The sequence below is a fragment of the Uloborus diversus genome, chromosome 9 (assembly GCF_026930045.1).
Source record: "Uloborus diversus isolate 005 chromosome 9, Udiv.v.3.1, whole genome shotgun sequence".
Lineage (NCBI taxonomy): Eukaryota > Metazoa > Arthropoda > Arachnida > Araneae > Uloboridae > Uloborus > Uloborus diversus.
This window is the reverse complement of record NC_072739.1, coordinates 107,611,891-107,634,204: the sequence shown is the minus strand read 5'-3', so window position 1 is coordinate 107,634,204 and position 22,314 is coordinate 107,611,891. Positions and strand designations below refer to the sequence as shown.

General features: G+C 31.3%; 1 protein-coding gene across 1 annotated transcript in view; it reads right to left on the bottom strand.

Annotated features, from left to right (window-relative positions):
* Positions 1-710: 710 nt before the first annotated feature.
* LOC129230426 (protein O-mannosyl-transferase TMTC1-like) overlaps positions 711-22,314 on the bottom strand; it is a 58,160-nt gene continuing 36,556 nt past the window's right edge. The window contains exons 9-17 of the mRNA XM_054864826.1: positions 21,835-21,948; positions 17,060-17,203; positions 14,075-14,289; positions 11,713-11,848; positions 6,059-6,203; positions 4,608-4,742; positions 2,743-2,865; positions 1,892-1,969; positions 711-869 (exon numbers count right to left, since the gene is read on the bottom strand). Coding sequence (XP_054720801.1) covers positions 711-869; positions 1,892-1,969; positions 2,743-2,865; positions 4,608-4,742; positions 6,059-6,203; positions 11,713-11,848; positions 14,075-14,289; positions 17,060-17,203; positions 21,835-21,948 — 1,249 coding nt within the window. The remainder of the gene's footprint in view (positions 870-1,891; positions 1,970-2,742; positions 2,866-4,607; positions 4,743-6,058; positions 6,204-11,712; positions 11,849-14,074; positions 14,290-17,059; positions 17,204-21,834; positions 21,949-22,314) is intronic.

Sequence of the window (22,314 nt, the reverse complement as noted above, 5' to 3'; positions counted from 1 at the left end):
TTATGTCGTTTCAGTCGCTCATTAGGGTCTTGAAATAGTAGATACTCTTTTGCAAAACAATATCATTGCAGTCACAGGTATATTTTAAATATCAGCCAAGTTTTCAGTCAACAATAACACACTTTAAAGTATCAATAAAACAAAGTTTCGTACAATTAAAAGAATGAACAAACTACCGGGGCAACAAATTAGTTTTCGAATATCTTCCTTACATTTGTGAAATCAGTTTAATATAGATTAATTACTCCGTTTTATTTGTACCGTAAAAGAAAATAAATGTCAGAAATTGTTCTGTTCTGTTTGCAGTTTTTACTGGCATCAACCTCACAAATGATTTTTTTAAAGAAATTACTGGTGATTCAAAAACATACAAAAAGATTTCTCAAAGCCTAATGTTCTAAAATTGTTCTGTGTTCACGACTTTCTTTGCTCTTCAAACTCCAACGAACTTCTTTAACAAATTACAGACTATTCGCCATTTTTATGATACATTTAAAAACTAAAATTTAAGGCTACCCTTTTAAGTTAATGTTATGAAAAAACCCTTTTATCCATAGTTACACAAGTATTTAAAAAATGGGACATTAACTGTTTATCACATTACAGCACATAAGCGTTCCTCTCTGAAATCTTTAAACTTCGTCTTCAGCAGGAATTTCTTTAAAGAGTTCATTGTCTTCAGTATAATGGAATTTATACCTATTTTTTAGTCATTGTACTCTACACGTGGAATCTGTCCTCCAACACGTACTTTCTGGCAAACTAAAGAGACGTTGTTGCAGTTTGCGCATATTGTCCAATAGTACCTGAGGCGACGAATCCAGTTTGTAAGCTTCTTGGTAGTGAAGTTTAGCTGACGTATAATTTCCCTAAATTAAAAAAGATAATTTTTGTATTATATCGCAAAATTATGAATAAAAAAGCTTAAAAATAATACCTTCAATGTTTTTTTTTTTTTTTGCAAAATGATTACAAAAAATGCAACCATTGCACCTTGAGTTATTCAGTTTCTTTCCCTCTCTTTATCTCTTTATCTCATTTATTTATTTTTGACTCTTTCACACTCTTAATGGATTGCAACAAGATTAGAATAACGTTTCATAATCTTAGGAAAGCCTTTCTGATAAGTAAAAATAAATACAACAACATTAAAAAAGCTGCAGTTTTCAAAACTTGTGCTTATTTAACTTTGTTGTATACATTTTCACTTTTCTCCCCACATGTATTTATTCATCAGGTAGGGTTCTATTTAAATATTTAAGCTATCATTTTATTTATTTATTTTTCGTTTAAAACTATAAGGAATAGTAGAAATCTTAAAAATTCTAAATTTTATTTTCTTGAACTAAATTCAAGTAAAGTAAAACAAAGATTACACTAAAGTAAAACGCAGAAAACTGCTAAGATGCAGTTTGTTTAAAAACCTTGCAATAAATAACACATAATTTAGTCCTAGTGATAAGTTTAATATTTTCAATGTAACACCTCATCTTTTAAAAATGATGTTTTCCATTATTTAAGAAGGAGGTTGACCGAAGTGGTCTGACTGGTACATATTTGGACTCATGGTTGGAGACAAATAGATTTGAATCCTGCCTGCCGTAGATTCCCCGTGTACATGAATGGTGATTGGCACTCGTCAAGTCTGTCATAATCTTTAATCAAAACGAGTCGAAATTCATTCGAGAACTATTAGAAAGAAAACTCTTGTTTAAATTAGCGTGGGAATGTTTCCAAAGCTCAAGATTTTTACTTAATTTTTGAGGAACAAAATACTTTTATGCTATGTTACCCCTAAAAATGCTCTAGCCCTTTTCTCAAAGTTCAAAGTATCATAGTTAATGTGCAGATATTTTAGAAACAACACTTGGGCTTGTGTAATATTTTTTACCTTTATATGGTAGATGACAGCTAAATTGAGGTGAGATCTTGCAAGTTTGGGATCCAACATCAACGCAATCTTGTAACTCTGTTGTTGAAAAAATAAAAATTTGTATAAAAATATAATAGCTAAATTTTAATTATTTTTTCATTTGAAACTAATTAGTCACACAGGGCTGTTGTAAATGGTTTTGCTGATTTTAATAATCTATCATTAAATAAAAAAATAGCATAATTGGGTTACGCATAGCCGCTTGTTTCAATGTATTGCTAAGATACTTATTAATTTTTGACAAAACTGCAAATGAAGACAATTTCCGAGTGGTAAAGTGGCTTCAAAGCGCGTATTGTTGAACATTTGGGCAGTTGCCAACCGATATTTTTCTATTATATGCTTTCATTTATGGATACCCAATCGACTTTTTATTTTATATTCAAATAAATAGTAAACAATACGACATCCCAAATATTGGGTCCAGCCCCACCAGTTTTAAAATACTCCCTTACCATGTTTCAAGCTTACAAGGGTGTTTTAAATTAAAATTAATTACTTCAGTAATTAAAAAAAACATATAAATGCATCGGTGTTTTTATAAAATTTCTTGTAATCAAGAGAAACTTTTTATCCACCTTATATTTTATGAAATATATTGTGAGAAAGTCACAATATATATCACTGTGATATACTGTAGTTGATTGACAGGTGGAACCAACGAAGTTAGTTCCACTTGTAAGATCTAATTTCGTTTCCTAAATGGAAAATGAAATAAGCTTTTACAACTTGCTTAAAATTGTAATACAAATAAAACTCTAATCTCCTATATATATATTGCAGTCCTAAATATGCTACAGAATATTCACCTCTTCTGCTGCTTCAAAGTCATCCATGTCTTTTAAAATGTCCCCATGCTCTTCATGATACTTTGCACAACTAACTTCTACTGGTGAACACATATTTAGAGCCTTTAATATCGTATCTAGAGCCTGAAATGAAAATTTACGTCATTGGAGGAAATTTTTACTTTTTTAGGGTGCAATGGGGTTGTACTTCAGTCAAGAGTACTACTTTTAATCACTAAAATTAATAAAATAAGCAAAAAAAAAAAATGAAGCGCGGAAAATAAACTTATTTTAAACGTAGGGAAAAATAATTTTTCCTACGTTTAATTTTTAATTATTTTTTTTAAATGTCCGATTTAGGAAATTGATGTACATTAGCGCGTTACTCCACTGCCACTCTGAATGCTTACGCTTGCTGCCTACCGCGTTTCCACGTTATGGTAATTAAGAAGCGAATTAAATATTGCGCTCTACGCTTGCTATCAACTATATCGTTGCCAATGTATGTGAGTAAAGAAGCGAATTAAATATTGCTATCTGCGCTAATGGCATCAGTGAATATCATTTCAACACTTTTGATGTCATGTGCAGAAGCGTAAAAAACGAAATTGAATCTACGCACCGATTAAAACAATTGTCTAAAAAATAATTAACTTGGTCAAATTATTTTTAAAAAATTGTTAAATAATACGTTTTACGTATGCTCTTTCACAGAACAAAAACTTTTAAAATTTCGGAAACGACCCAATTACGTTTATACAATAATAACAACGATAAAAAGCATAAATATGCGAAACTTGGATGATTTGTATCATCGAAGTACATATCCTTTTTCTCTACCAAAAGCGTTGTTTGAGATTCGAAGCCCGTGCTTAAAATATACTCGCCTCATTGTACCTCAGAACCTTTTTATTATCATTTTCATTTGAGTGAGAATATTTTTTATGGTAAATGTTTTAAGTAAAAAATACTTAGTGGGAAGTTAGTACTTTAAAACTTTTTTTAAATAATTTTTCAATTTTTATGTATTCAAAAAATTCAAATCAAGAGCTTTCAAGCGAAACCAAATTAATGTTTCTATGTAGATTAAAGTAGCTCAATTTAAATATTAATGAGGCCGAAATGTATTAAACTGTACGTACAACATTACTTTCAAACGCGATTTTCCCTAACGTCAAATGAAAAAAGCTCATGTTCCCTTTTCTAGAAAAATTCAAAATTTTCAACACATTTAAATTTTATATGCTCATAATTTTTCAGAAGTGAAATTTATATGGTTTCGTTCTCACTCTTTTTCCTAAATAGGTGGGTTTTTTTGGTCAGAAACGGTCGTTTTTCCATTTAAAAAGAGAGTATTCGTTGAAATGTAACAAATTAGAAATAAACATAATTCCCTTAAAATTTCACTTCATTAGACTTTTGAAAGCACTGATAAAGGAATTTTTCTTTCATGATAACTTTTTCAAAAACCGGTACATAAAGGTTAGCAATTTAACATTAGGCGTATACAGAGTACCGACACCGAAACCCCTTAATACTGCGAATTGTATACAAATACATAGTATATGAAATAGCATGCATGCTACGTCTACATTTATCACACTAATAGGTACAAAATTCAATAAAATACTTGTCAATTTACTATTTCAAGGAAAAGATAATAAATAATAACTGCGAAAAAAAAAAACACACTTAAATATTTAAACAGACAAATGATTAGAAAAATATAAGTATCGTACTAAAATTATGTAGGGTTGCATTGAGCTCGTAACTGAAAAAAAAAAAAAAAAAAAAAAAAAAATCCTTGTGCATTTTTGCACTATTACTTTTAATTGGTATTCTGTTTACTATTCTTTATGATATTAAGAACAAAATCTTTCATTTACCTCTGCAGTCCTGTTTGTTAGATTATAGAGGATGGCCAGGTGTAAAAATCCTTCGCGATTACTTGTTGCATGTGACACTGATATCAATAAAGCTTCTGCTTGTTCATAGCTCCTCTCTTGAATTAATAGCTGAGCCTAAAAGAAATACATGCGTTGTGTAACAGGATATTCCTATTACATTACTTTAATTCAAGCAGTTATTGTTCGATAAGATTTCCTTGACCAAGTTACTTGAATGTATTGGGTTGGAACGAAATTAAATGTTTTTTTTTTGAGCAATCACGATTGCTAATTGTTTTTACTTGACTGTCCTGGATGTTTGGTTCCTTTTTCAACCCCACCGTCTTCTGCAGGCTCGACTGTCGCCCGGGATGCCGCTTTTCCTGGTGGGTGGCGTCCATGTCCTACACACACGCACGCTCATACCCATACACATTCACACGCACGCCTTTACACACATACACGCCAACGCGCATTCACACAGGTCTACGCACACACACAAGCCTACACATGAAAAACTATACAAACGTAACCTGTAACTCGGGATTGTGAAAAACATAATTTCAATTCAAAGTTTCAGAATTTAAATTATTTTAACCTTTTTTTTTTGAGATTGCCACATGCTTTAGGTCTTCCGTGGCATAAGTTAAGTTCAGAAAATAAGGGTAACTTTTGGTTCAGGGCCTACTACCTCGCCCATTTATGACACAACTGGCGCCAATTCTTGTACATTCCTCAAAATCATAACGATGGAAAAAAAAACTTTCCGTGTGAAAATTTACGTTAAAATTATGCTTGTCGGCAGCATAGCAAAAAATGGCAAATTGACCTTATTAGGGTTCTAATAAGGCCAACTCTGAAAAAGCGCCAAAAAGTACTATCAATTCGCAACAGAAAAACTTTTAAAAACCAAGTTGAATAAATTCAAAATTTATTAAAAGACTCCATATTCACTTCAATGGAAAGGAAAAATATCAATCGTCACGTTCGGCGTGCTTATAATTAGTTATTTTCTTATTTTTCACACTCCCGCGCACAGTTCGTTCTTTATATTCTAATATTTTTGACTCAGTATATCTAGAAAACAATACTATTTTTGAAGCACATTATTACGGCAAGTCTATGGACGTGACTTTGTTACTAAGGAGACATACTTTGAGCTTAATTATTTTCCTTTCATTGAATTTGTTAGCTTTTGAGTTTCGTTGAATATATTAAAAAAATAAATTAATTAAAAAAAATAAACGAAATGGGTGAGCTAGAGATGTATTCTTCCGACGTAACTGTTTGGAATGACAGACATATCTGCTGTGACGTTGCTGATCCCCTAATGAGACCTTTGGTATTTATGGGACCAGGTACATCAGGAGAATATATTTGGTATTTTCTACTGATGATATATCTCGGTTTCTGCAAGAAAATAATGCTTGGAAAAGATAAAAATTACTTACGTAGTGCAATTTAGGATCATTTCTTTCTGGATAGTTGAGAAGAAGATGCTGAAACATCTTTCGAGCTTCTTGATACCTCCCAGAGACAAAAAATAACATTCCTAAATTATCCATTATTTGAGGGTCTTCCTGAATTTCTAAAGCTCTGAAATTTAAAATTGAAAGGAAAAATTAAATTTTGCGAGAAAAATATTTTGTTTTCTTAAGATTGCATGTTCCTTAATCACAATTATCTAAATATATGTAGGGGAATGAGAAGCAAAGTGAAATAGCTAAGATAACTCACTTTTTTCAAAATATTAGTTTTTAAAAATTGCTTGTATTAGCATATTCTTTTTTAATTTTTAGAGTTAACTTTTGCTTGACTGTTATAAACTATTTGTGGTGTTACATACTTAAAATATTATTAGATAGGTGGCGCTAATAGCAGAGTAAATATTTCGCCATTTCACTCTGCCCCACATTCCTTTACACTTATATAAACATAATACAAAATCTATATTCACATAGACCATGTTTTTTTCTTGACTATCACCAAAATAGTAAAGTTACACATTTAGTTTGTAAAAAAAATACTAATTAAAATTCAGAGAACTAAATAAAAATACGTCCGTAAAAATAAAACACACAAATCATTAAATAGCTTCTTAAATAAATAAATTTAAAAAAAATTAAGCACAAATTTTTTTTCATAAACCTTTTTGAAAGCTAGCTTAAAAACGAAAACCAATAACGAAATAATTTTTCAGAAAACTAACTGCTGTCTGGAACTAGAGATAAGTGATAATCTGAGAAAGTAACGAACTAGACTTGCCAGCTAAAATGAGATGGTGATTAAGCAGTCTTTAAAAAGCCACTCTCCCTTCTGACAAAAAGGAAATACGCAAAGTACTTAAGGAGTAAATAAAACTCAATAAAAAACAACCACCAAAAATGTCAAAAAATATAACAAGCTTCTTTAAAACACTTTCCCCCGAAGGGTTTCGTCATTAAGGATTGCTTTTGCTATTGGTTTTTCTTTTAAGTTTGAAAAAACATCCCGCGTTGGAGATAAAATGTCTGAAGCTTCGTCTTGCTACAAATGAGTGCAATTTCAAAGAAGGGAAAAAAGGGAATGACATAAATCTCTTTAAGCGGTGGCTGAGAGGGGAAAATTTGCACTTGATTAGGAGATATACGTTTTTTAATTTTTTTTATTTTTTTAAATAAGTAAACAAGGTAAAGAGAGCGAAAAAAAAAACTATTTTAGCTTTAATACTACAGGTTGTGACAAAATGGCTGTTATATAATTTTCCATACATTTTGCACAGAGAGGATGGGGTTTGAAAATAAAACTTAACTCGATTTGCATGCTGAAAACAAACATTAATACTGTAAAGTCCCGTTACAACGAATGCCAGTACAATGAAATATCCTTTTCAACAAAATAAATATTCAGTCCTAATTTAATTTAAATTACAATTCTTGAATTCCGTGCAACGTAATTCTCGTTACAACGGACAAAATTTGCGGTTCATTGAAATTTGTTGTATCGGGATTTTATTGTAATAACAATATTAATACTAGGTTTTCAAAATAAGTTTAGCTTTAAACCGAACTTTTGATATATGTTGGTTATTTCGGTATGAATTAATGCGTGCAATACACTATAGAAGTCTCCAACTGATGGAATTTGATTTTCCGTTCCTTGAACAACGACGATTCTTGGACAATTCAGAGAAGGCAATTCTGAATCTCCGTCTGAAGTTTAAACTACAAGGCAGAACTTTTCATTTTGCTTTTATTTCTTCTTATTAATTTCATTTGATTCTCTCTTCTTCGTTTTAGCAAGTTTTTCAAGTGTAAAGGTTTAAATTCATAAAAATGAAATTTTTCAGATTAAATTTAAAAGAAATCCCATTAAAATATTGAAAATTAATAACAGTTTTGGTCACTAAGAGACAACATAGTTTAAACCTACCCTCGATTTTTTTTATTATTATTATTTCTTTTATTATTATATTTCTACAACATGTACGCATGGTTTCTCCATAACTATTGTTAAGCGGAATTATGTAAACACTTGACAGCCTATTTATAGCAGAGAAAGACTTAAAAAAAAAAGAAAAGGCAAAACATTACTTCCTTTTTGAAGAACATTTTTAATCATAGATTTTAAAGTACTGAAAACATGCTTTTTTTTTTGTTATTTTCCACTTTTTTCTATAAAATGAAAAACAAATATATAGCGCAATATCTCATCTTTTTGTGAGAATATTCTCTGCTCAACTTCTACTAAATACTCTCTACTAAATAAATGTATTTTTCACAGCTTTTAAAAGTCATATGAAATTTTCGTAAACTAGGAAAACAAGATCTCCTTCTGTGACATTACTACATACCAAAAGCGTCAGCATCTCTCACAAATGAAATTCAGCTTTTCCCTTAAAACTAAATCCTTTATGAGCGTGTCTAAGTAAATATAAAGTTCATCTTCCCGACATTTAATTTAGATTAAAAATTCCGTGTAAGTTTGAGTTTTCATGAGAAGCTAAAATAATCGCATTTTCAGTAAAATATTTATTTTAGAGTAGTGTTGTTTTAAGAGGTGTGTGATATTTGGAGTTTCGATTTTCAAAATAGATTAAAAATTTCTAGTTATTCGTGCTAATGAAAAACGATCTTACTTGGGGTTTAATTTCTAAGTTAAAGACAAAGTAATGTGAATTTACATCGTATTATAGATGTACCTTTTAATAAAATTTACACCTTAATTATTCAAGTACCAAGAATAGAATATTAAAGAATTCCTTAAAAATATTTACGAAAATAAGTAAAATGATATTTAAAGGATATTTGAAACACAAAAGTACATTTTAAAACTTAATTTTGAAAATATACATAGTCACACACACACACGCACCTTTACACACATACACGCCAACGTGCATTCACACAGATCTACCCACACACACAAGCCTACACATACGCATACATGCGTAACCGCCCAAGAATAGGGACAGGCTTGGGGGGACAGAAGCCGTTTCTAGAAACAATATCTCAATAAGAAGTGTCCTGTAACAGCTCGTGATTGCAAAAAACATAATTTAAATTAAAAATTTCAGAATTAATTTTTTTTAAAATTTCTTTAAATCACATGTAATGCAACTAATTTGTAAAACAATTATTGGTTGTCAAAAGTTTCCAGTGTTAAGCATCTACTTTGAAAGATTCAGAAAAAAATCAAATAATCAGATGTAAAGCATTTTTTAAAATTGCAATTCAGCAAGTTTTCTTTATGAAGTATTTTTACCACTCCAAGATCTTCCAAACTTTCCCCCATTATCTTAGATTTGTGTCAAAGGTTTTGGCTATGAAAGGCGTCTATGTGGTGGGGGTGGGAGGGGTTAGCATCCAGATAAATATGAAAATCATAGTTTAGAAAAAAGTGAAAAATAGTTACTAGCACCTTGAGGCACAATGGCTTCTTTTGAAGTCAAAATGACAATATTTTAAAAATAAGTTCGACCAACTAACACCGTGGGTTTGGCAATTGGCTGGAAAAAATGGTGGCCTTAAACCAGTGGCGTCACTACGGGGGAGGTACGCCCCGGGTGTCACCCGATTAGGGTTTGACACTCGGGGTAGAATTGCAAATTTTTGAAAATTATAAATACTTCGATTTAGAAATGTTCCTCCAATATTTTAAATTGTAGCTACTCTATCAAACGCCGTTGCATCACCACAGGGTGGAGGCTCCCTCTGGAGTGGGACTGATCAACGACTTTCTAAGGAGGGGTTTTAACTCTGTTTTTAGAGCTTCTATTTCGAGAAATTGTCGGTCCTCTAAACATTTCGAAATTTGGCCTACAATCACGTTTTTAAGAGTTTAAGTTCAAAATTTCCGAGGGTAGGCCAACGAAACTTATTCAACCCCTATTATTCATCAGACCAAAGATAGTCTACAATGCCTTTTTAAGCCTAAAAATTAGAGAAAAGTTCTGAGGGTAGGCTTTCGAACCTTTCCTACCCGCACCAAATTTTGTCTAAAACTGGGTTTCAAGAGCAACAATTTCGAAAAACTTCCGGGAACTTTTCCCGAAACTCCCTTTTCCTAACATACTATGAGATGACATTTGTGTTTTTAAAGTTACAATTTCGAAAAATGAACATGGAAGGTCTTACGAACCTCTTATACCCTAACAGTATCTAAGCTTAAATAAAATCATTTTTAAGACTACAAATTAAAAAAATATTTAGGGGAGAAACCTCCGGAACCCTCATCCCATTTTCCCATTTGTCTTTTGTTACTTTAGCCAACTCAAAATTTCGTTATCATAAAAATGTAGTTGTTTTTGAAAAATGTATGAATTTCATGTTTTCATGTAAACATAGAACTTGTTCTCTCTTTTTTTTGCGTTTGGGAGGGGGGGGGAGAGGGATGACACCCCAAGTACGCCACCGCTTAAACGAATCGACTGGATATTAAGAGCATTAGTCGAAATGCATCACTGTTTGAAAGACTCCGGTCCATTGAGGACAGTTTTACATCATGCATTTTTAAACAAAATTTTATTAATAACTCTTCGAGGAATTATCTTGAATTTCTTTTTTATATAGTGTACTGCTGTGTTGTATATATGCCATATTAAAAGCAATAGTTCATAACGATCTTCGTTGCGTATTTGTCGAATTACGAATGAAAAAATGTAGGGGAATGAGGGGGCTAAGTAAAATAGTTAAAATGACTGAGTTTTTTCAAAATGAACAAATTGGAAATTTGTTTTCAAAATTACAGTACATTAAGGAAGAACGCAGTATTTTATAATAAAGGATGCTCTGAAACAGTATTTTTTTGGCAGTGAGTTTGAGTCTTCAAAAAAAAAAAAAAAAAGTGGAAAATTTTCACTTTTTTTTTTGTCATGGGTCAAAGTTTAAAATGAATTATTTTTATAATGATATATTTTCCTTTCGATTACAAAACATATTTTTGATCAAAAGAATAAAAAAAAAAGGTTGAATGAATAAATGAAAATATAATGGAATAATATACAACTAATTAAATGAATAAATCAATTGCTGTATGAAGAAAACTAAATGAGCGATTAAAAGAATTAATGAATAAGAAAATAAGTGAATTAATGAATAAAAAAAGTGAATTTCTAAATGAAGGAAAGTAAATGAAGTAATTAAGAAATGAAACCGTGAGTGTTTTATATTAAATGATTGAGTGAGTAAATGAAACAAACTATTTCACCTTACACCGTATGTTCTTGACTAATTTAACAATTTCTTTAAAATACAAATAAGCGTAATATTACATTAAATGTTAGGAGACTTCAATTAATAAGTAAAATGTTTATTACAAGAATTTCATCATTTTATAGTAACAAAAATAATTTTTGACTTACAACAAAATATTACAATATGAGTATCATTTTTTTAAAAATTGCCTGCATTACCAAGCGCTTTAATTTTCGTCAGTTTTTTTTCTTTTCCTGACTGGAATAAACTACATATGGTACTATATAGTTAAAATAATACCAGATTGGTGACGCTAAAAGCAGAGTAAATATTTCACCATTTCACTTTTCCTCGCTATTTCCTCTTGCCCCATGTTGCCCTACCACTTATTCAGTATCACGCTTCAATCAAAAGATAAAAACAATCCTTACTTTTTATACAGTTCCTCTGCTCTTCGACTGTGATCTAAAGTTCTTAGAGATCTAGCAGCATTCAAAATAGCGACAGTATGATTTGGTTGGGCAGTCATGGCACGCTCATACTGTGTCATTGCTTCAAATGCTCTTCCTGTAAAGTGCATAACCAAATATTAAATACCAACAAATTGTAGCAACACACAAATCATTTAAACACACCTCAATCAGAGTAAGAAAGAACGTTGTATAGTTTGACTCTGATGAGATCTGACCTTGAGAGAGATCCATTCTTGAGAAGGTAATCACTTATTGGAGGAATTGCTATATTTGCAGAGAGTAGGCCTATTGTTGCAAAACGTTACTAACAACGAAATTTTAATTTTCTCCGTATTTTTTTTATTATCCGAATCTTGTTATAACAGTAGAATACTTTTCTTCTGTTTTTTCTTTCATTTCCTTTTTTCTCCGATTGTGATTTATATTTTAGAGCAAAATGTTTTGATTCGATTCACTATGCCCGGAAACGAAAAAGCAATTCATTCTAAAGAACGTCGGATAAGCTAAAATGTTTTTTTCTTTTTTTTTGAAAACAAGAAGTTCCGTCTAAAACTAAACGAGCTTACTTCCCCCCCCCCCCAAAAAAAAACCAGCACCTTTTAAACAAAGCATCTAATACACTTTTTCCATTAAAAAAATTCTTTAACTGCTTTCAAAACAAAAAAATAATTATTAAAATTAATAAGCTCATTAAAATAAATACATCATATCTATAAAAAAAAATCGTTTCTTTTTCCTCTGTTGCCAAAAATAACTTTTTTAAATGAATTAATGCACTTACCAAAATAAATGAAAACAATAAATGTCAACTTAAAGAAATATTTTTCGTTGTCAAAAAAAAAAAAAAAAAAAATTGTCTGCACATATCTTTATGTAGAAACATAAATGACTTCGAGTTTATTCGCCGAAAACTGAATACATAAATTAAAACTTTAGCGTGAAAATAAAAACAAGTCATATCAGCAATAAGTATTTCACAGTTAAAACCATAGCTGAGGAGTCGGAGTCAATCTCATTTTGAGATAAAGGAGTGGGAATCGAATATCCAAGAATCGGACTCAGTCATTTGTTTTCCGTGTATAAATTTTTGCCAAAGCTACGAAGTAAGAGTCGAAGTTGGGGAATCGGAGTCCGATTAATCGTCATGCACAGGAGTCGGAGTCTGAGTCAGGTGTCCCTAAATTCTCGGAGTCGGAGTCTGGAGTTTGGCGTCAAGAGCTATTTCCAACAAAATTCGCTTGAAGAAAAAATCCGCCCTCAAGTACGGAATCTGCATTGACTTTCAGTTTCCCCGTAGGCGCTAATGTAAAGGGATTTGAACTGTTCAAAAGTGAACGGAAAATTATTAAAATCAAAAAGATATTTTATATACAAGTTGTTCATCATGAGATTTTTCCTACAAAGTTTGTTTGAAGCAAGTTCGCCTCACAGTTCGGAATTGCCTTGAATTTCCCCGTAGGCGCTAATGTTAAGTTTTTTTGAACTGTTGAAAATTGAACAAAACATAGTTCAAATCAAAAAGTGAAATATGGGAATGAGGTGTCCTCGCCGAGATCTTTCGAACCAAAAAAAGTTTGTTCGAATCGGACTGTTCATTCAAAAGTTATTAGTGGTGGACAGACAGACCGACAGACCGACAGACATTTCCCCCCATCTCAATTCCCTACGTTCCAATTTTTAATTTTTCGATATTTATTTAATTATTTTACTTATTTATGACTTTTTTTTTTTGTTTTTTTGCGATATTTTTAAGATGCATTAAGCCTTCTTTCATGCTTTTTTCTTCTTTTTCTGACTTTTACTGGGAAAGTAAGCTAAAAAATGATGTATAATAGAGGTGTAGTATTACTCTTACCATCAAAATGATACAAATTTCACCAGATGGGAAATAATAATAAGGGGAAAATACAGCTTTGATATTTATTCTTAGCGGTATCCAACTAAGCAAGCTAATACAATAATGCTAAAGTACAATAGATGACAAAAAAGTCATTTCACGGGTGAATATTGTCGTGTGCAGGTAAACGGCAGTGTCTGCAAAAATGAGCTTTCGGAAGATTTGTAGAAACCCGTTTAGGATTTAATACTAAATAATAGATGTGTCTTTTCCCGTTTTTTTTTTTCAATTTGAAACCAAATTAGCAAGCTAGTACAATAAAGCTAACATACAATTAATGAGAATAATGCAAAAATAGGTAAATAAAGAAATTAATTAAAATAAATTAAAAGAAAAGAAAAAAATTCCAGTTCCTGCCCTTAACCTGCTCGCAACTGAATATTACTGAAAAAGGAAAAAAGAAAAATAAATAAACAAACATACCTGTCTTTTCTAAGAAAATTCCGTAATTGTTCAAAGCATCAGCGTTGTCTGGATCTAACGTGACTGCCCACAAATGGAGTCTTTCTGCTTCGTCTGATTTATCTCCACTGTCGCCATAAAGAGAAGCCAGGGCGGATATTGCAGACACAAATTCAGGATCTAGGTGAATAGCGCGTAATAGCAATTTTTCCGCCACGTCACGTTGACCCTTTTTACTAAAGGATAAAATAAAGAAAAACAAAAGACCTCAGTTATTCTGAATTATACATACCCCCCTCTCTCCCAAAAAATATAAATGGAATATTTATATGTGTAGTAAAATCCATTGGCATTTCTATTGTAATTTGATTGTTTTTCAATAAATGAATGGTAGTCAAGTAGAAGAGTATATGTTACGTGTTTCTGAATATTTTATGAAAGGCGTTTAAATGTGACGTGGTATTTACAGATGTAATGAATCTAGGTGTCTAAATCTTCTATTAAATGTCATTAAAGTGCAGTAAATGAAATGGCAACGAGCATCAGATGTAAAATGGCATATTTGTTCATATTGAACAGGGTAGTGCCAATTCATACGTTGAACAAATTGAACAGTGTATGAAAGGTATATATGATTTTCAAGGCCATTCTGATTAAACTAGATTCTTTTAACTCTAGTTTATTATTATTACTATTATTGCAACCCAAAATCAAACTAACAGAATGCTTCCTATTTTTTTGGAAAAATGTTTATTCTAACCAAATGTAAGTGCAAATTAGGTATTTAAATGAAAGTGCCACTTAACTTATACCTTAAAGTGTGCATTTCCTTTCAAATGTTCTCAATTAAAAAAAATCTTAGACAGAATAGTCCAAAAGTTTATAGCGATGAAGATTTACATTGAGTCAAAAATTTAAGGGTGAAAAAATACTTTAAAAAAAAAAAAAACAATATCAATTCTAGAATGCGTCATTTTTTGCTGGATTCAACGCTTTAATCCTTTCTCGCACGGATTCTACCACCTGTTTGCATTAATCGTTTCTGACACTATTTCCATTCCTTTTTAAATACGGCAAAAAGCTCAATTTTGTTGGCGAACACCAGGACCGCTTTCTTTAGATGTGACGGTACCAGAAATTTTTGATCGAATTGATATTGGTAGAGTTACTTGACCAGTATAATACCGAAATTCCTCTTTATGTTCAAAATCTATGAGTCGATTTAGAGATGTGACAAGGAGTAGGATCTTGCTGAAAGATAAAATGTGTCACTAAATACGTAACTGCTGTGCCTCAGATGAAGTATCATGCAGTGTTATTGATAAACAGCGGAAGTCATGCATTGTTTTATTTTAAGATATATATATATAACTTCCCAATTCAAGCAGCCCTCATGCACCCACAAACCAAGAAGAAGTGTCAAAGCGGAGAGAACGTCTTACACAAGATTTCTCATACGCTTTACTTTTTAAACGTCAAACCCGAACACCTTTTTTTTGTTCACGGATATTTCAAAAAATATTCATCATTGAATATAATACTTTTCCAACTTTGCTGTCCCTGTTTGAGCTTATCTTTGCTCCAGGAGAGTCGTGAACGTTTCTGCTTCATGTTTATCTTTGATCTTACTTAGTAGATCTGCAATTAAAACTGCAGTTTATGCAACCGTCTAAGTGCAGTTGGCGTTGATAAGATAACTATACATTCTGTCCAACACTTATGGACGTAAGAAGAATATTTCAACGATTATTTTGCACAATTAACTTTAATTTGGGTTCATTTCTTCCAAGGTGTTTCAATTTTTATACCTCGTTTACTTCGGTTACTTTTTAATTGGTCAGTCCTTCTATATTTCTTTATAATGTTACATACCATTGATTGTAAAACGTTCATTTGAATTGAGTTGGATAGTTTTTTTCTAATTTTAAGAAATGATACAATATGTAACTTCGTTTTTTTCCTATTTACCATCTTGACGACCCATTTTGAGCATAAAAGGCTTTTAAAAGAGCGTAAAATTATCCGGGCGCCAAGCTCCATTCTTGTGACAAACTATAGGATAACAGGTATGCAAATATTTTCGCTACTTTTTAAAATTCACATTGAATGAATAGATTATTCTAATTTTTTGACCCATATAAAAAAATCTATCTATTTTTCCAATGTGTTAATGATCCATAAATTGTTAAAATAATATCTGAAAAGTTGTTTGAATTGATTTACCCATTCATGAATAACCAGTTTTAGTCTTTTTAATTTGCATACGTTCATTTTTCCCGACTCATAGACAAGTTTTGTTCAAACAGTTCTGATATTCTATTAGTTTGAATTCGAATTGTATTAAGGTCTGCAAGGGTACAAAATAAAAACTAGTGAAAAATTGATCGCATTGCGCAGATGTGCTGCACAGTGTCTATGTTTTATACATTTGTAACGTCAAGTTGCAGTTATCTGTTCTAAGTGTGTAATGGTCGCGTTCACGTAACTCAAGCAAAAGATTTTCCAGCGATGTATGAATTTCACGCTGTATGCTGCCAATAGCTATTATGCATGATTAAAGTTGCAGTGCAACAGAAATCTATTGACAAATCAGTAATATTGGCGGGAAAACGTTTACGAGCAATAGCAACGTGCGGAAATAGTGTTGAAACAATTAGGACGCATAACGTCAGACCTCTTTATTCCTGATTTGGCTTTTTTCGGTTTCTCTCATTGCCCGCATCTGTCATTGTCTGACTGTGATAAAAGTTGGGTTGCCGATGAGCGTAGAAAATTGGCTATAAGACCAGATGTCTGCGGTTTATTACGAGAGTTGGGAAAGCAGGTGTCATGCTACCTCGAAGTTGTCAGTTAGAACGGTGACTGTGCAGAGACGTAGCTACATAGGAAAACTAAATATTCCAATTACAGCAGTTTTCTTTTTCACAGGAGTTTTCATTTACCAACCAATTGGCCTTTGAGAAAAACAGTCCTCTTATTATAGAAAGTAATATGCCTCATTATTACCTGTAGATACTTGCTAGGTTGTAGTATGCTTTTGAATGACAAGGATTTATAGATAGGGCTTGTCTGAAGTGCTTTTCAGCTTCTTCTGTATCATCGAGTAAAGTGCCTAAGTTGTTGTGAGAACTTGCATGTGTTGGCCAAAGTCTGAAAAAAAAATAAAATACTCACACAATCTTAATCAGTTGTATTTTTAGCATCTCAAAATGCATATTTCTGTACCTCAGATCCAGAAGGACGTAAGTCATATTATAGGTTTTGTTCAGGAGAGAGGAAAACCTTTTTTCTGGCACATGCAATTGGTGGGGTGAGCGGTCTTATAACCCCGGTAAAAAATATAAGGGATTTTTTTTTAAGAATAAAATTCACATGGCTCGATGCGGAATAGACTTCTGTATACAATGCACTAATAAGCGGAAAATCACAATTTTTGGACTGACGCCAGTCTGTCTCTAAAGGAACAGATTTTAAGCATTGAAAATTGGAAACACGCATCAAAACTTTTGTCAAGTATATTTTCTAGCTTTGTATATTGAATGAAAATGTATCGTCATTGAAAAAAGGGAAACAAAAGGAATTGGATTTTTAAAAATAACTGTTTAATCTCAACAAGCATATTTTACACATTGAAAATTGAAAATACGTTTCAAAACTTAAGTCGAGCCTATTTTCTAACTTTGTATACTGAAAAAACATTTAGCGTCGTAGAGAAAAGGGAAAAAATAATTTAAAAAATTAAATCTTTCATCTCAAAAAGCCTATTTTACACATTAAGAATTAGAAATACGCCTCAAAAATTTTAAGTAGATTTTCTAGCTTTGTTATATTGAATAAAAATTTAGCGTCAGACAGAAAAAAAGTGGGAGGGGGGGAGATAATTGGATTGAGAAAAGAAATGTTTCATCTCAAAAGCATATTTTTCGCATTAAAAATTGGTAATACGCTGAAAAACTTTAGTCAAGTATAATTTCAAGTTTTGTATAATTAAAAAAAAAATAGCGTCGTAGAATAATGGGGAAAAAAGTAATTAGATTAAAAAAAATATATTTTAGTGAGTGATTTGTATTTTTTTTAAAAATGGTCATTTATTTTTCAATACCGAAAATCGAAATAGTCTACAACTCTTCCTTCCTAACACTGTTCCATTTTTTCTTCAGCAAGTTAGATTTTTTTTCTGGAACTGATAACCTGTTTTCGTATTTTCAATCTTTAAAAACGAATTTTACTCCTCTAAAAATGTAAAGGAGTAAGTACACGCCTTAAAAAACACTAGTCTATTTAATCCTAACATACTTTTACAGCTTCTGAGACTCCCAAAGCACAACAGAATTGATTCAACCATTTTATTAAATGCGTATGGTACAAAACACAAACATTGTATAAAATCAACAAATATTTCGATAAGGAGCATTTTTAAATGAGAATATTTGCCTCATTTAATCACTCAGGGACTTCATTAACATTCATGAAGCCAAAATTAATGCATAAAGAAAAAGAAGATGAAGAAGAAAGCATTACGAAACTAAACACATTCCCTGGATGTTTACATTTGCTACTTTCCGTTAAAAATGATCCTTTGATTTATGTTAAAATTAGCCCGTAAGATATGCAAATCTAATGAAAGCTAAAGAAAGAATTTTTCTATTTGTTTGCATTAACTTTATTGAAAAATGTTGTTTTTGATTAGTATAGAAAAGGAGTGAGTTTTTTCTCTAATGATTTATAAAAACGGTGATTAGAAAAGTTTGAAAAAGAGAATGCTAATCAAACAAGTTTTTAAGTTGCAGATCTTGACTTTTTCTGGCATGAAATTGCGGATCGTTTAATTTGTTTCTGATTTATTTTGTTTGTACAAGGAATTACGCTTCGTTTAAAGTGAAGGCGATTTGTAGCGGTGGTTATGGTATAGGTAAATACTATTTAATTGAATCATTTATTAACTTTGTTGAAAGTACATTTGTAAGAAATGTAGATTTTGTGAAAATTAACGAATTGAAGACAAATTTGCAATGAAAATTATAAGCAGCTGTTTTGACTCCTTGAAAACATTTTGTTCGTCAAAAAAGGCTTGATGTTGGTTGTAGAAATTAGTGGATGGTTCAAGAAGCTTGGATATGTTGAGGTGCTCATATCAGAAGAAAAATTGCTTTTGAGTTTAAAGAAAAATAACGCTTCTATGATAAATGATACTGGACTAATAATAAAGTTTAAACAAATCGTTTCTTTTGTAGAAGTAGGGCAAAAACTAATTTGCAAGATAGTTTCGAATAAACAAGTATTTTTGCCTTCTTTCATTCTTGTGCATAGTTGATGCAAATAATATTTGCAGATATTTAAAAATGGCGTTAGAAAAATAATAGCTATAACTTTGAGGATATGTCAACTTTTTTAGATATTTGATTGAAATTTCTTACAATTCTATGAATTTAACTTTAGCAAAATGTGTAGTATGACATGTTTTCTTAGTCTGCTGAGAGAAACATTCGTTTCTCAGACGGATAACTTTTTTTTTTCATTTTTCACTTACTATCTCACTCTCTGCTTGCTTTTTTTTGTTTTTTGTTTTTTGAGAAAGCTAATTCAAAAGTGAAATGTGTCTTGATGCGGGCGGCTGAAACCCAAAGGAGGCGGGAGAGGAGGGGATGAACTTGGAAGGATATTTTTATAATTGTATGGTGACAATGCGTCTGGTCATATAATAATTGATTTATCTAGAATTTTTCATTCATGTACTCACAAATATGAGGAACCAATGCAACGTAACTCAGGCGCTTAAGTCACAAACGTCCTCAACGTCCTTATCTCACCATAACATGATCTCAGTTTTTTTTTTTGTAAAAAGACAAGCCAACTCCTTTCTTAAAAATATCTCAAAAAAAAAAAAAATCTTAATTTCCTCCCATGCGCTGGGGTTTTTTCGGTAATAATTACCAGTAATTGGTCGACACACAACCACATATTCTTATTTGTTGAAATTAAATTTTTGTTTTATGATCAGAAGAAAGGCTTAACCTTTAAGTCATAATTAGCCCTCCGAAGGCGTGGATCTTTGCTTCTCGGCTTCTGCATAGCATTGAGTTATTCGTTCTTTATTTCACTTCGTGTCGTGGTTGCCCCTATATGCAAGACTGCATGAGCGCAAATTTTAGATAACATTATCATTGTCTGACATAACCAGACGTATTGTCGCTAGACAGTCATAAAAACATAAATATGTCCATCAAAGCCCTTCTCCCCCCATTGGGTAACGTCGCATCAAGACAGTAAGTTACAACCCAGAAAATATTTTTATTTATTTTTTGAAATTATGTTTAAAGTGTTCAGGCCTACTAAGCCTAAACTGTACCTGCGTGTGAACATGTGATACATACATGTTTCAGCAATCATTTGAGAAATTATGATATGTTTTTGCATCCCAAACACTAGTTTACTGATTTTTTTTTTTTTTTTTTTGAAATTCAATTTAAGTAAACCGAAAGTTGTCACTAGCATGGATTATTCAAAACTAAGGCATAATAATTATGATGTAAAAGTTTAAATGTTCACATTGACCGAAATACAGTTGCATCGACACAACATCGATTACAATATTATATAGATTTAGCATAAAATTTAATCATAAAATTTAAAAGCAACGTAATCACTTCAGAACGATTTCAGTTCCAAGCGAAAATGAGTTGGATTATTCATATTTGAAACACTAATTGAGTTTCATAAACATGAAACTAGGGAATTCGCAAGACAAAATTTAATGTTTTACCAACTTGGGTTTTCTAGATTATTGTTTTTATCGTTTGGATACATTAAAACAAGGTTTCTTTCAGAAAAAGGAAAAATAATATACATGTATTCCCTGAGTGTTTTCTAATTTGTATTAAAAACTAAGTCTTATGCTTCGACGATATCCAAACCATGTATTTACCTGTCTAAAAAGGAGCGTATATAACCTATCAGTAGAAACTTGAATAATCGTGATATTAACTGCATGACAAACATTTCTAGAGAGAAAATTGTATAAAAATTATTTTATTATTACTTGCGCTATTTTTTTAACAACGAAAAATTTGCATATTGAAATAGAAATAGCAGAATTCATTCTATTTTAATTATTTTGACTGCGTTTGCACCTCGGCGTACGATGTTATTTGCAAATGAATTTTCGTAGCCATTTCAAGTTAAGAAAGAAACTTATTTATTACGTTCCAAAATGCCGCACATTTAATAAGCTTTTTATTGCTTTTGAGAAAAGGAAAAAGCACTCTGCTTCTACGATCTAAAAATCAATTTGGAAGACATTTTAAGACTTCAAATCTATTTCTTACTCCCTTGATCAAAACGGAAATTTGTTTATTTATTTATTTGAAATTTATATCCAAAAATATAAAATATTGATGTTAAAATAAATGAGTAAAGAAATGCCCTAAAATCGGCTTTTAGCGAAAGAACTTTGAATCAAAACTCTTTGAAAAACATACAGTTTTCACAATAGATTAAAAAATATTGAATGTATTCAAAACAAAAAAAAAAGAGTAAAATAAATAATAATGAAATATAATATAATCTCTCTTGTGCAATCATGTTTTTTAAACTATACAATAATATGCTTTTAATGGTTTTTTTTTTTTTTTTTTCAGAATTCCCCGGAAGTTTTCACAGTCAGATGCTCTAGCAATTTTTTTCTCGTTCTAGTATCAGTTACTTCCTCTACATAGAGACCAAAAAGATCTACAGATCCTACAAAGATAAGAAAATGCCCAAAACGACTAAAAATGACTCACCTGAGGGCGATTGTGTAGTGCTCAATTGCTGCAAACTTGTCTCCTGTGTCTTTTTTGTAATTGGCATAGTTGTAATGGACTTTGGCATTGTTGGGGACGGATTCCAAACCCGAGCTATAAAGAAAATATACGCATTGTGGAACGTAAAGACAATTTTATGGAATAAACACATAAGGATAAATACAAGATGTAGAAAATTCGCAATTTTTGTTAATTAGGATCCTATTGCATTATGGAAACGTCGCATAAAACCAAATTATTCTTTATACCGTAAAATACTGCATAACAACCGGTACATGCTGTTGGGAAAACTTTAAGTTGTATTGAGCTAGTAAATTAATTTCGTTTAGTGAAACAGAAAAAAAACTAAAGCTGCAGTATTTTTTTTTTTTTTTCAAATGGTCCATTTGTAAAAGTATGATCTCTAATTTATATATTTCTCGAAAAAGATGAACCAATAAATAAATTCGCATTCTGCTT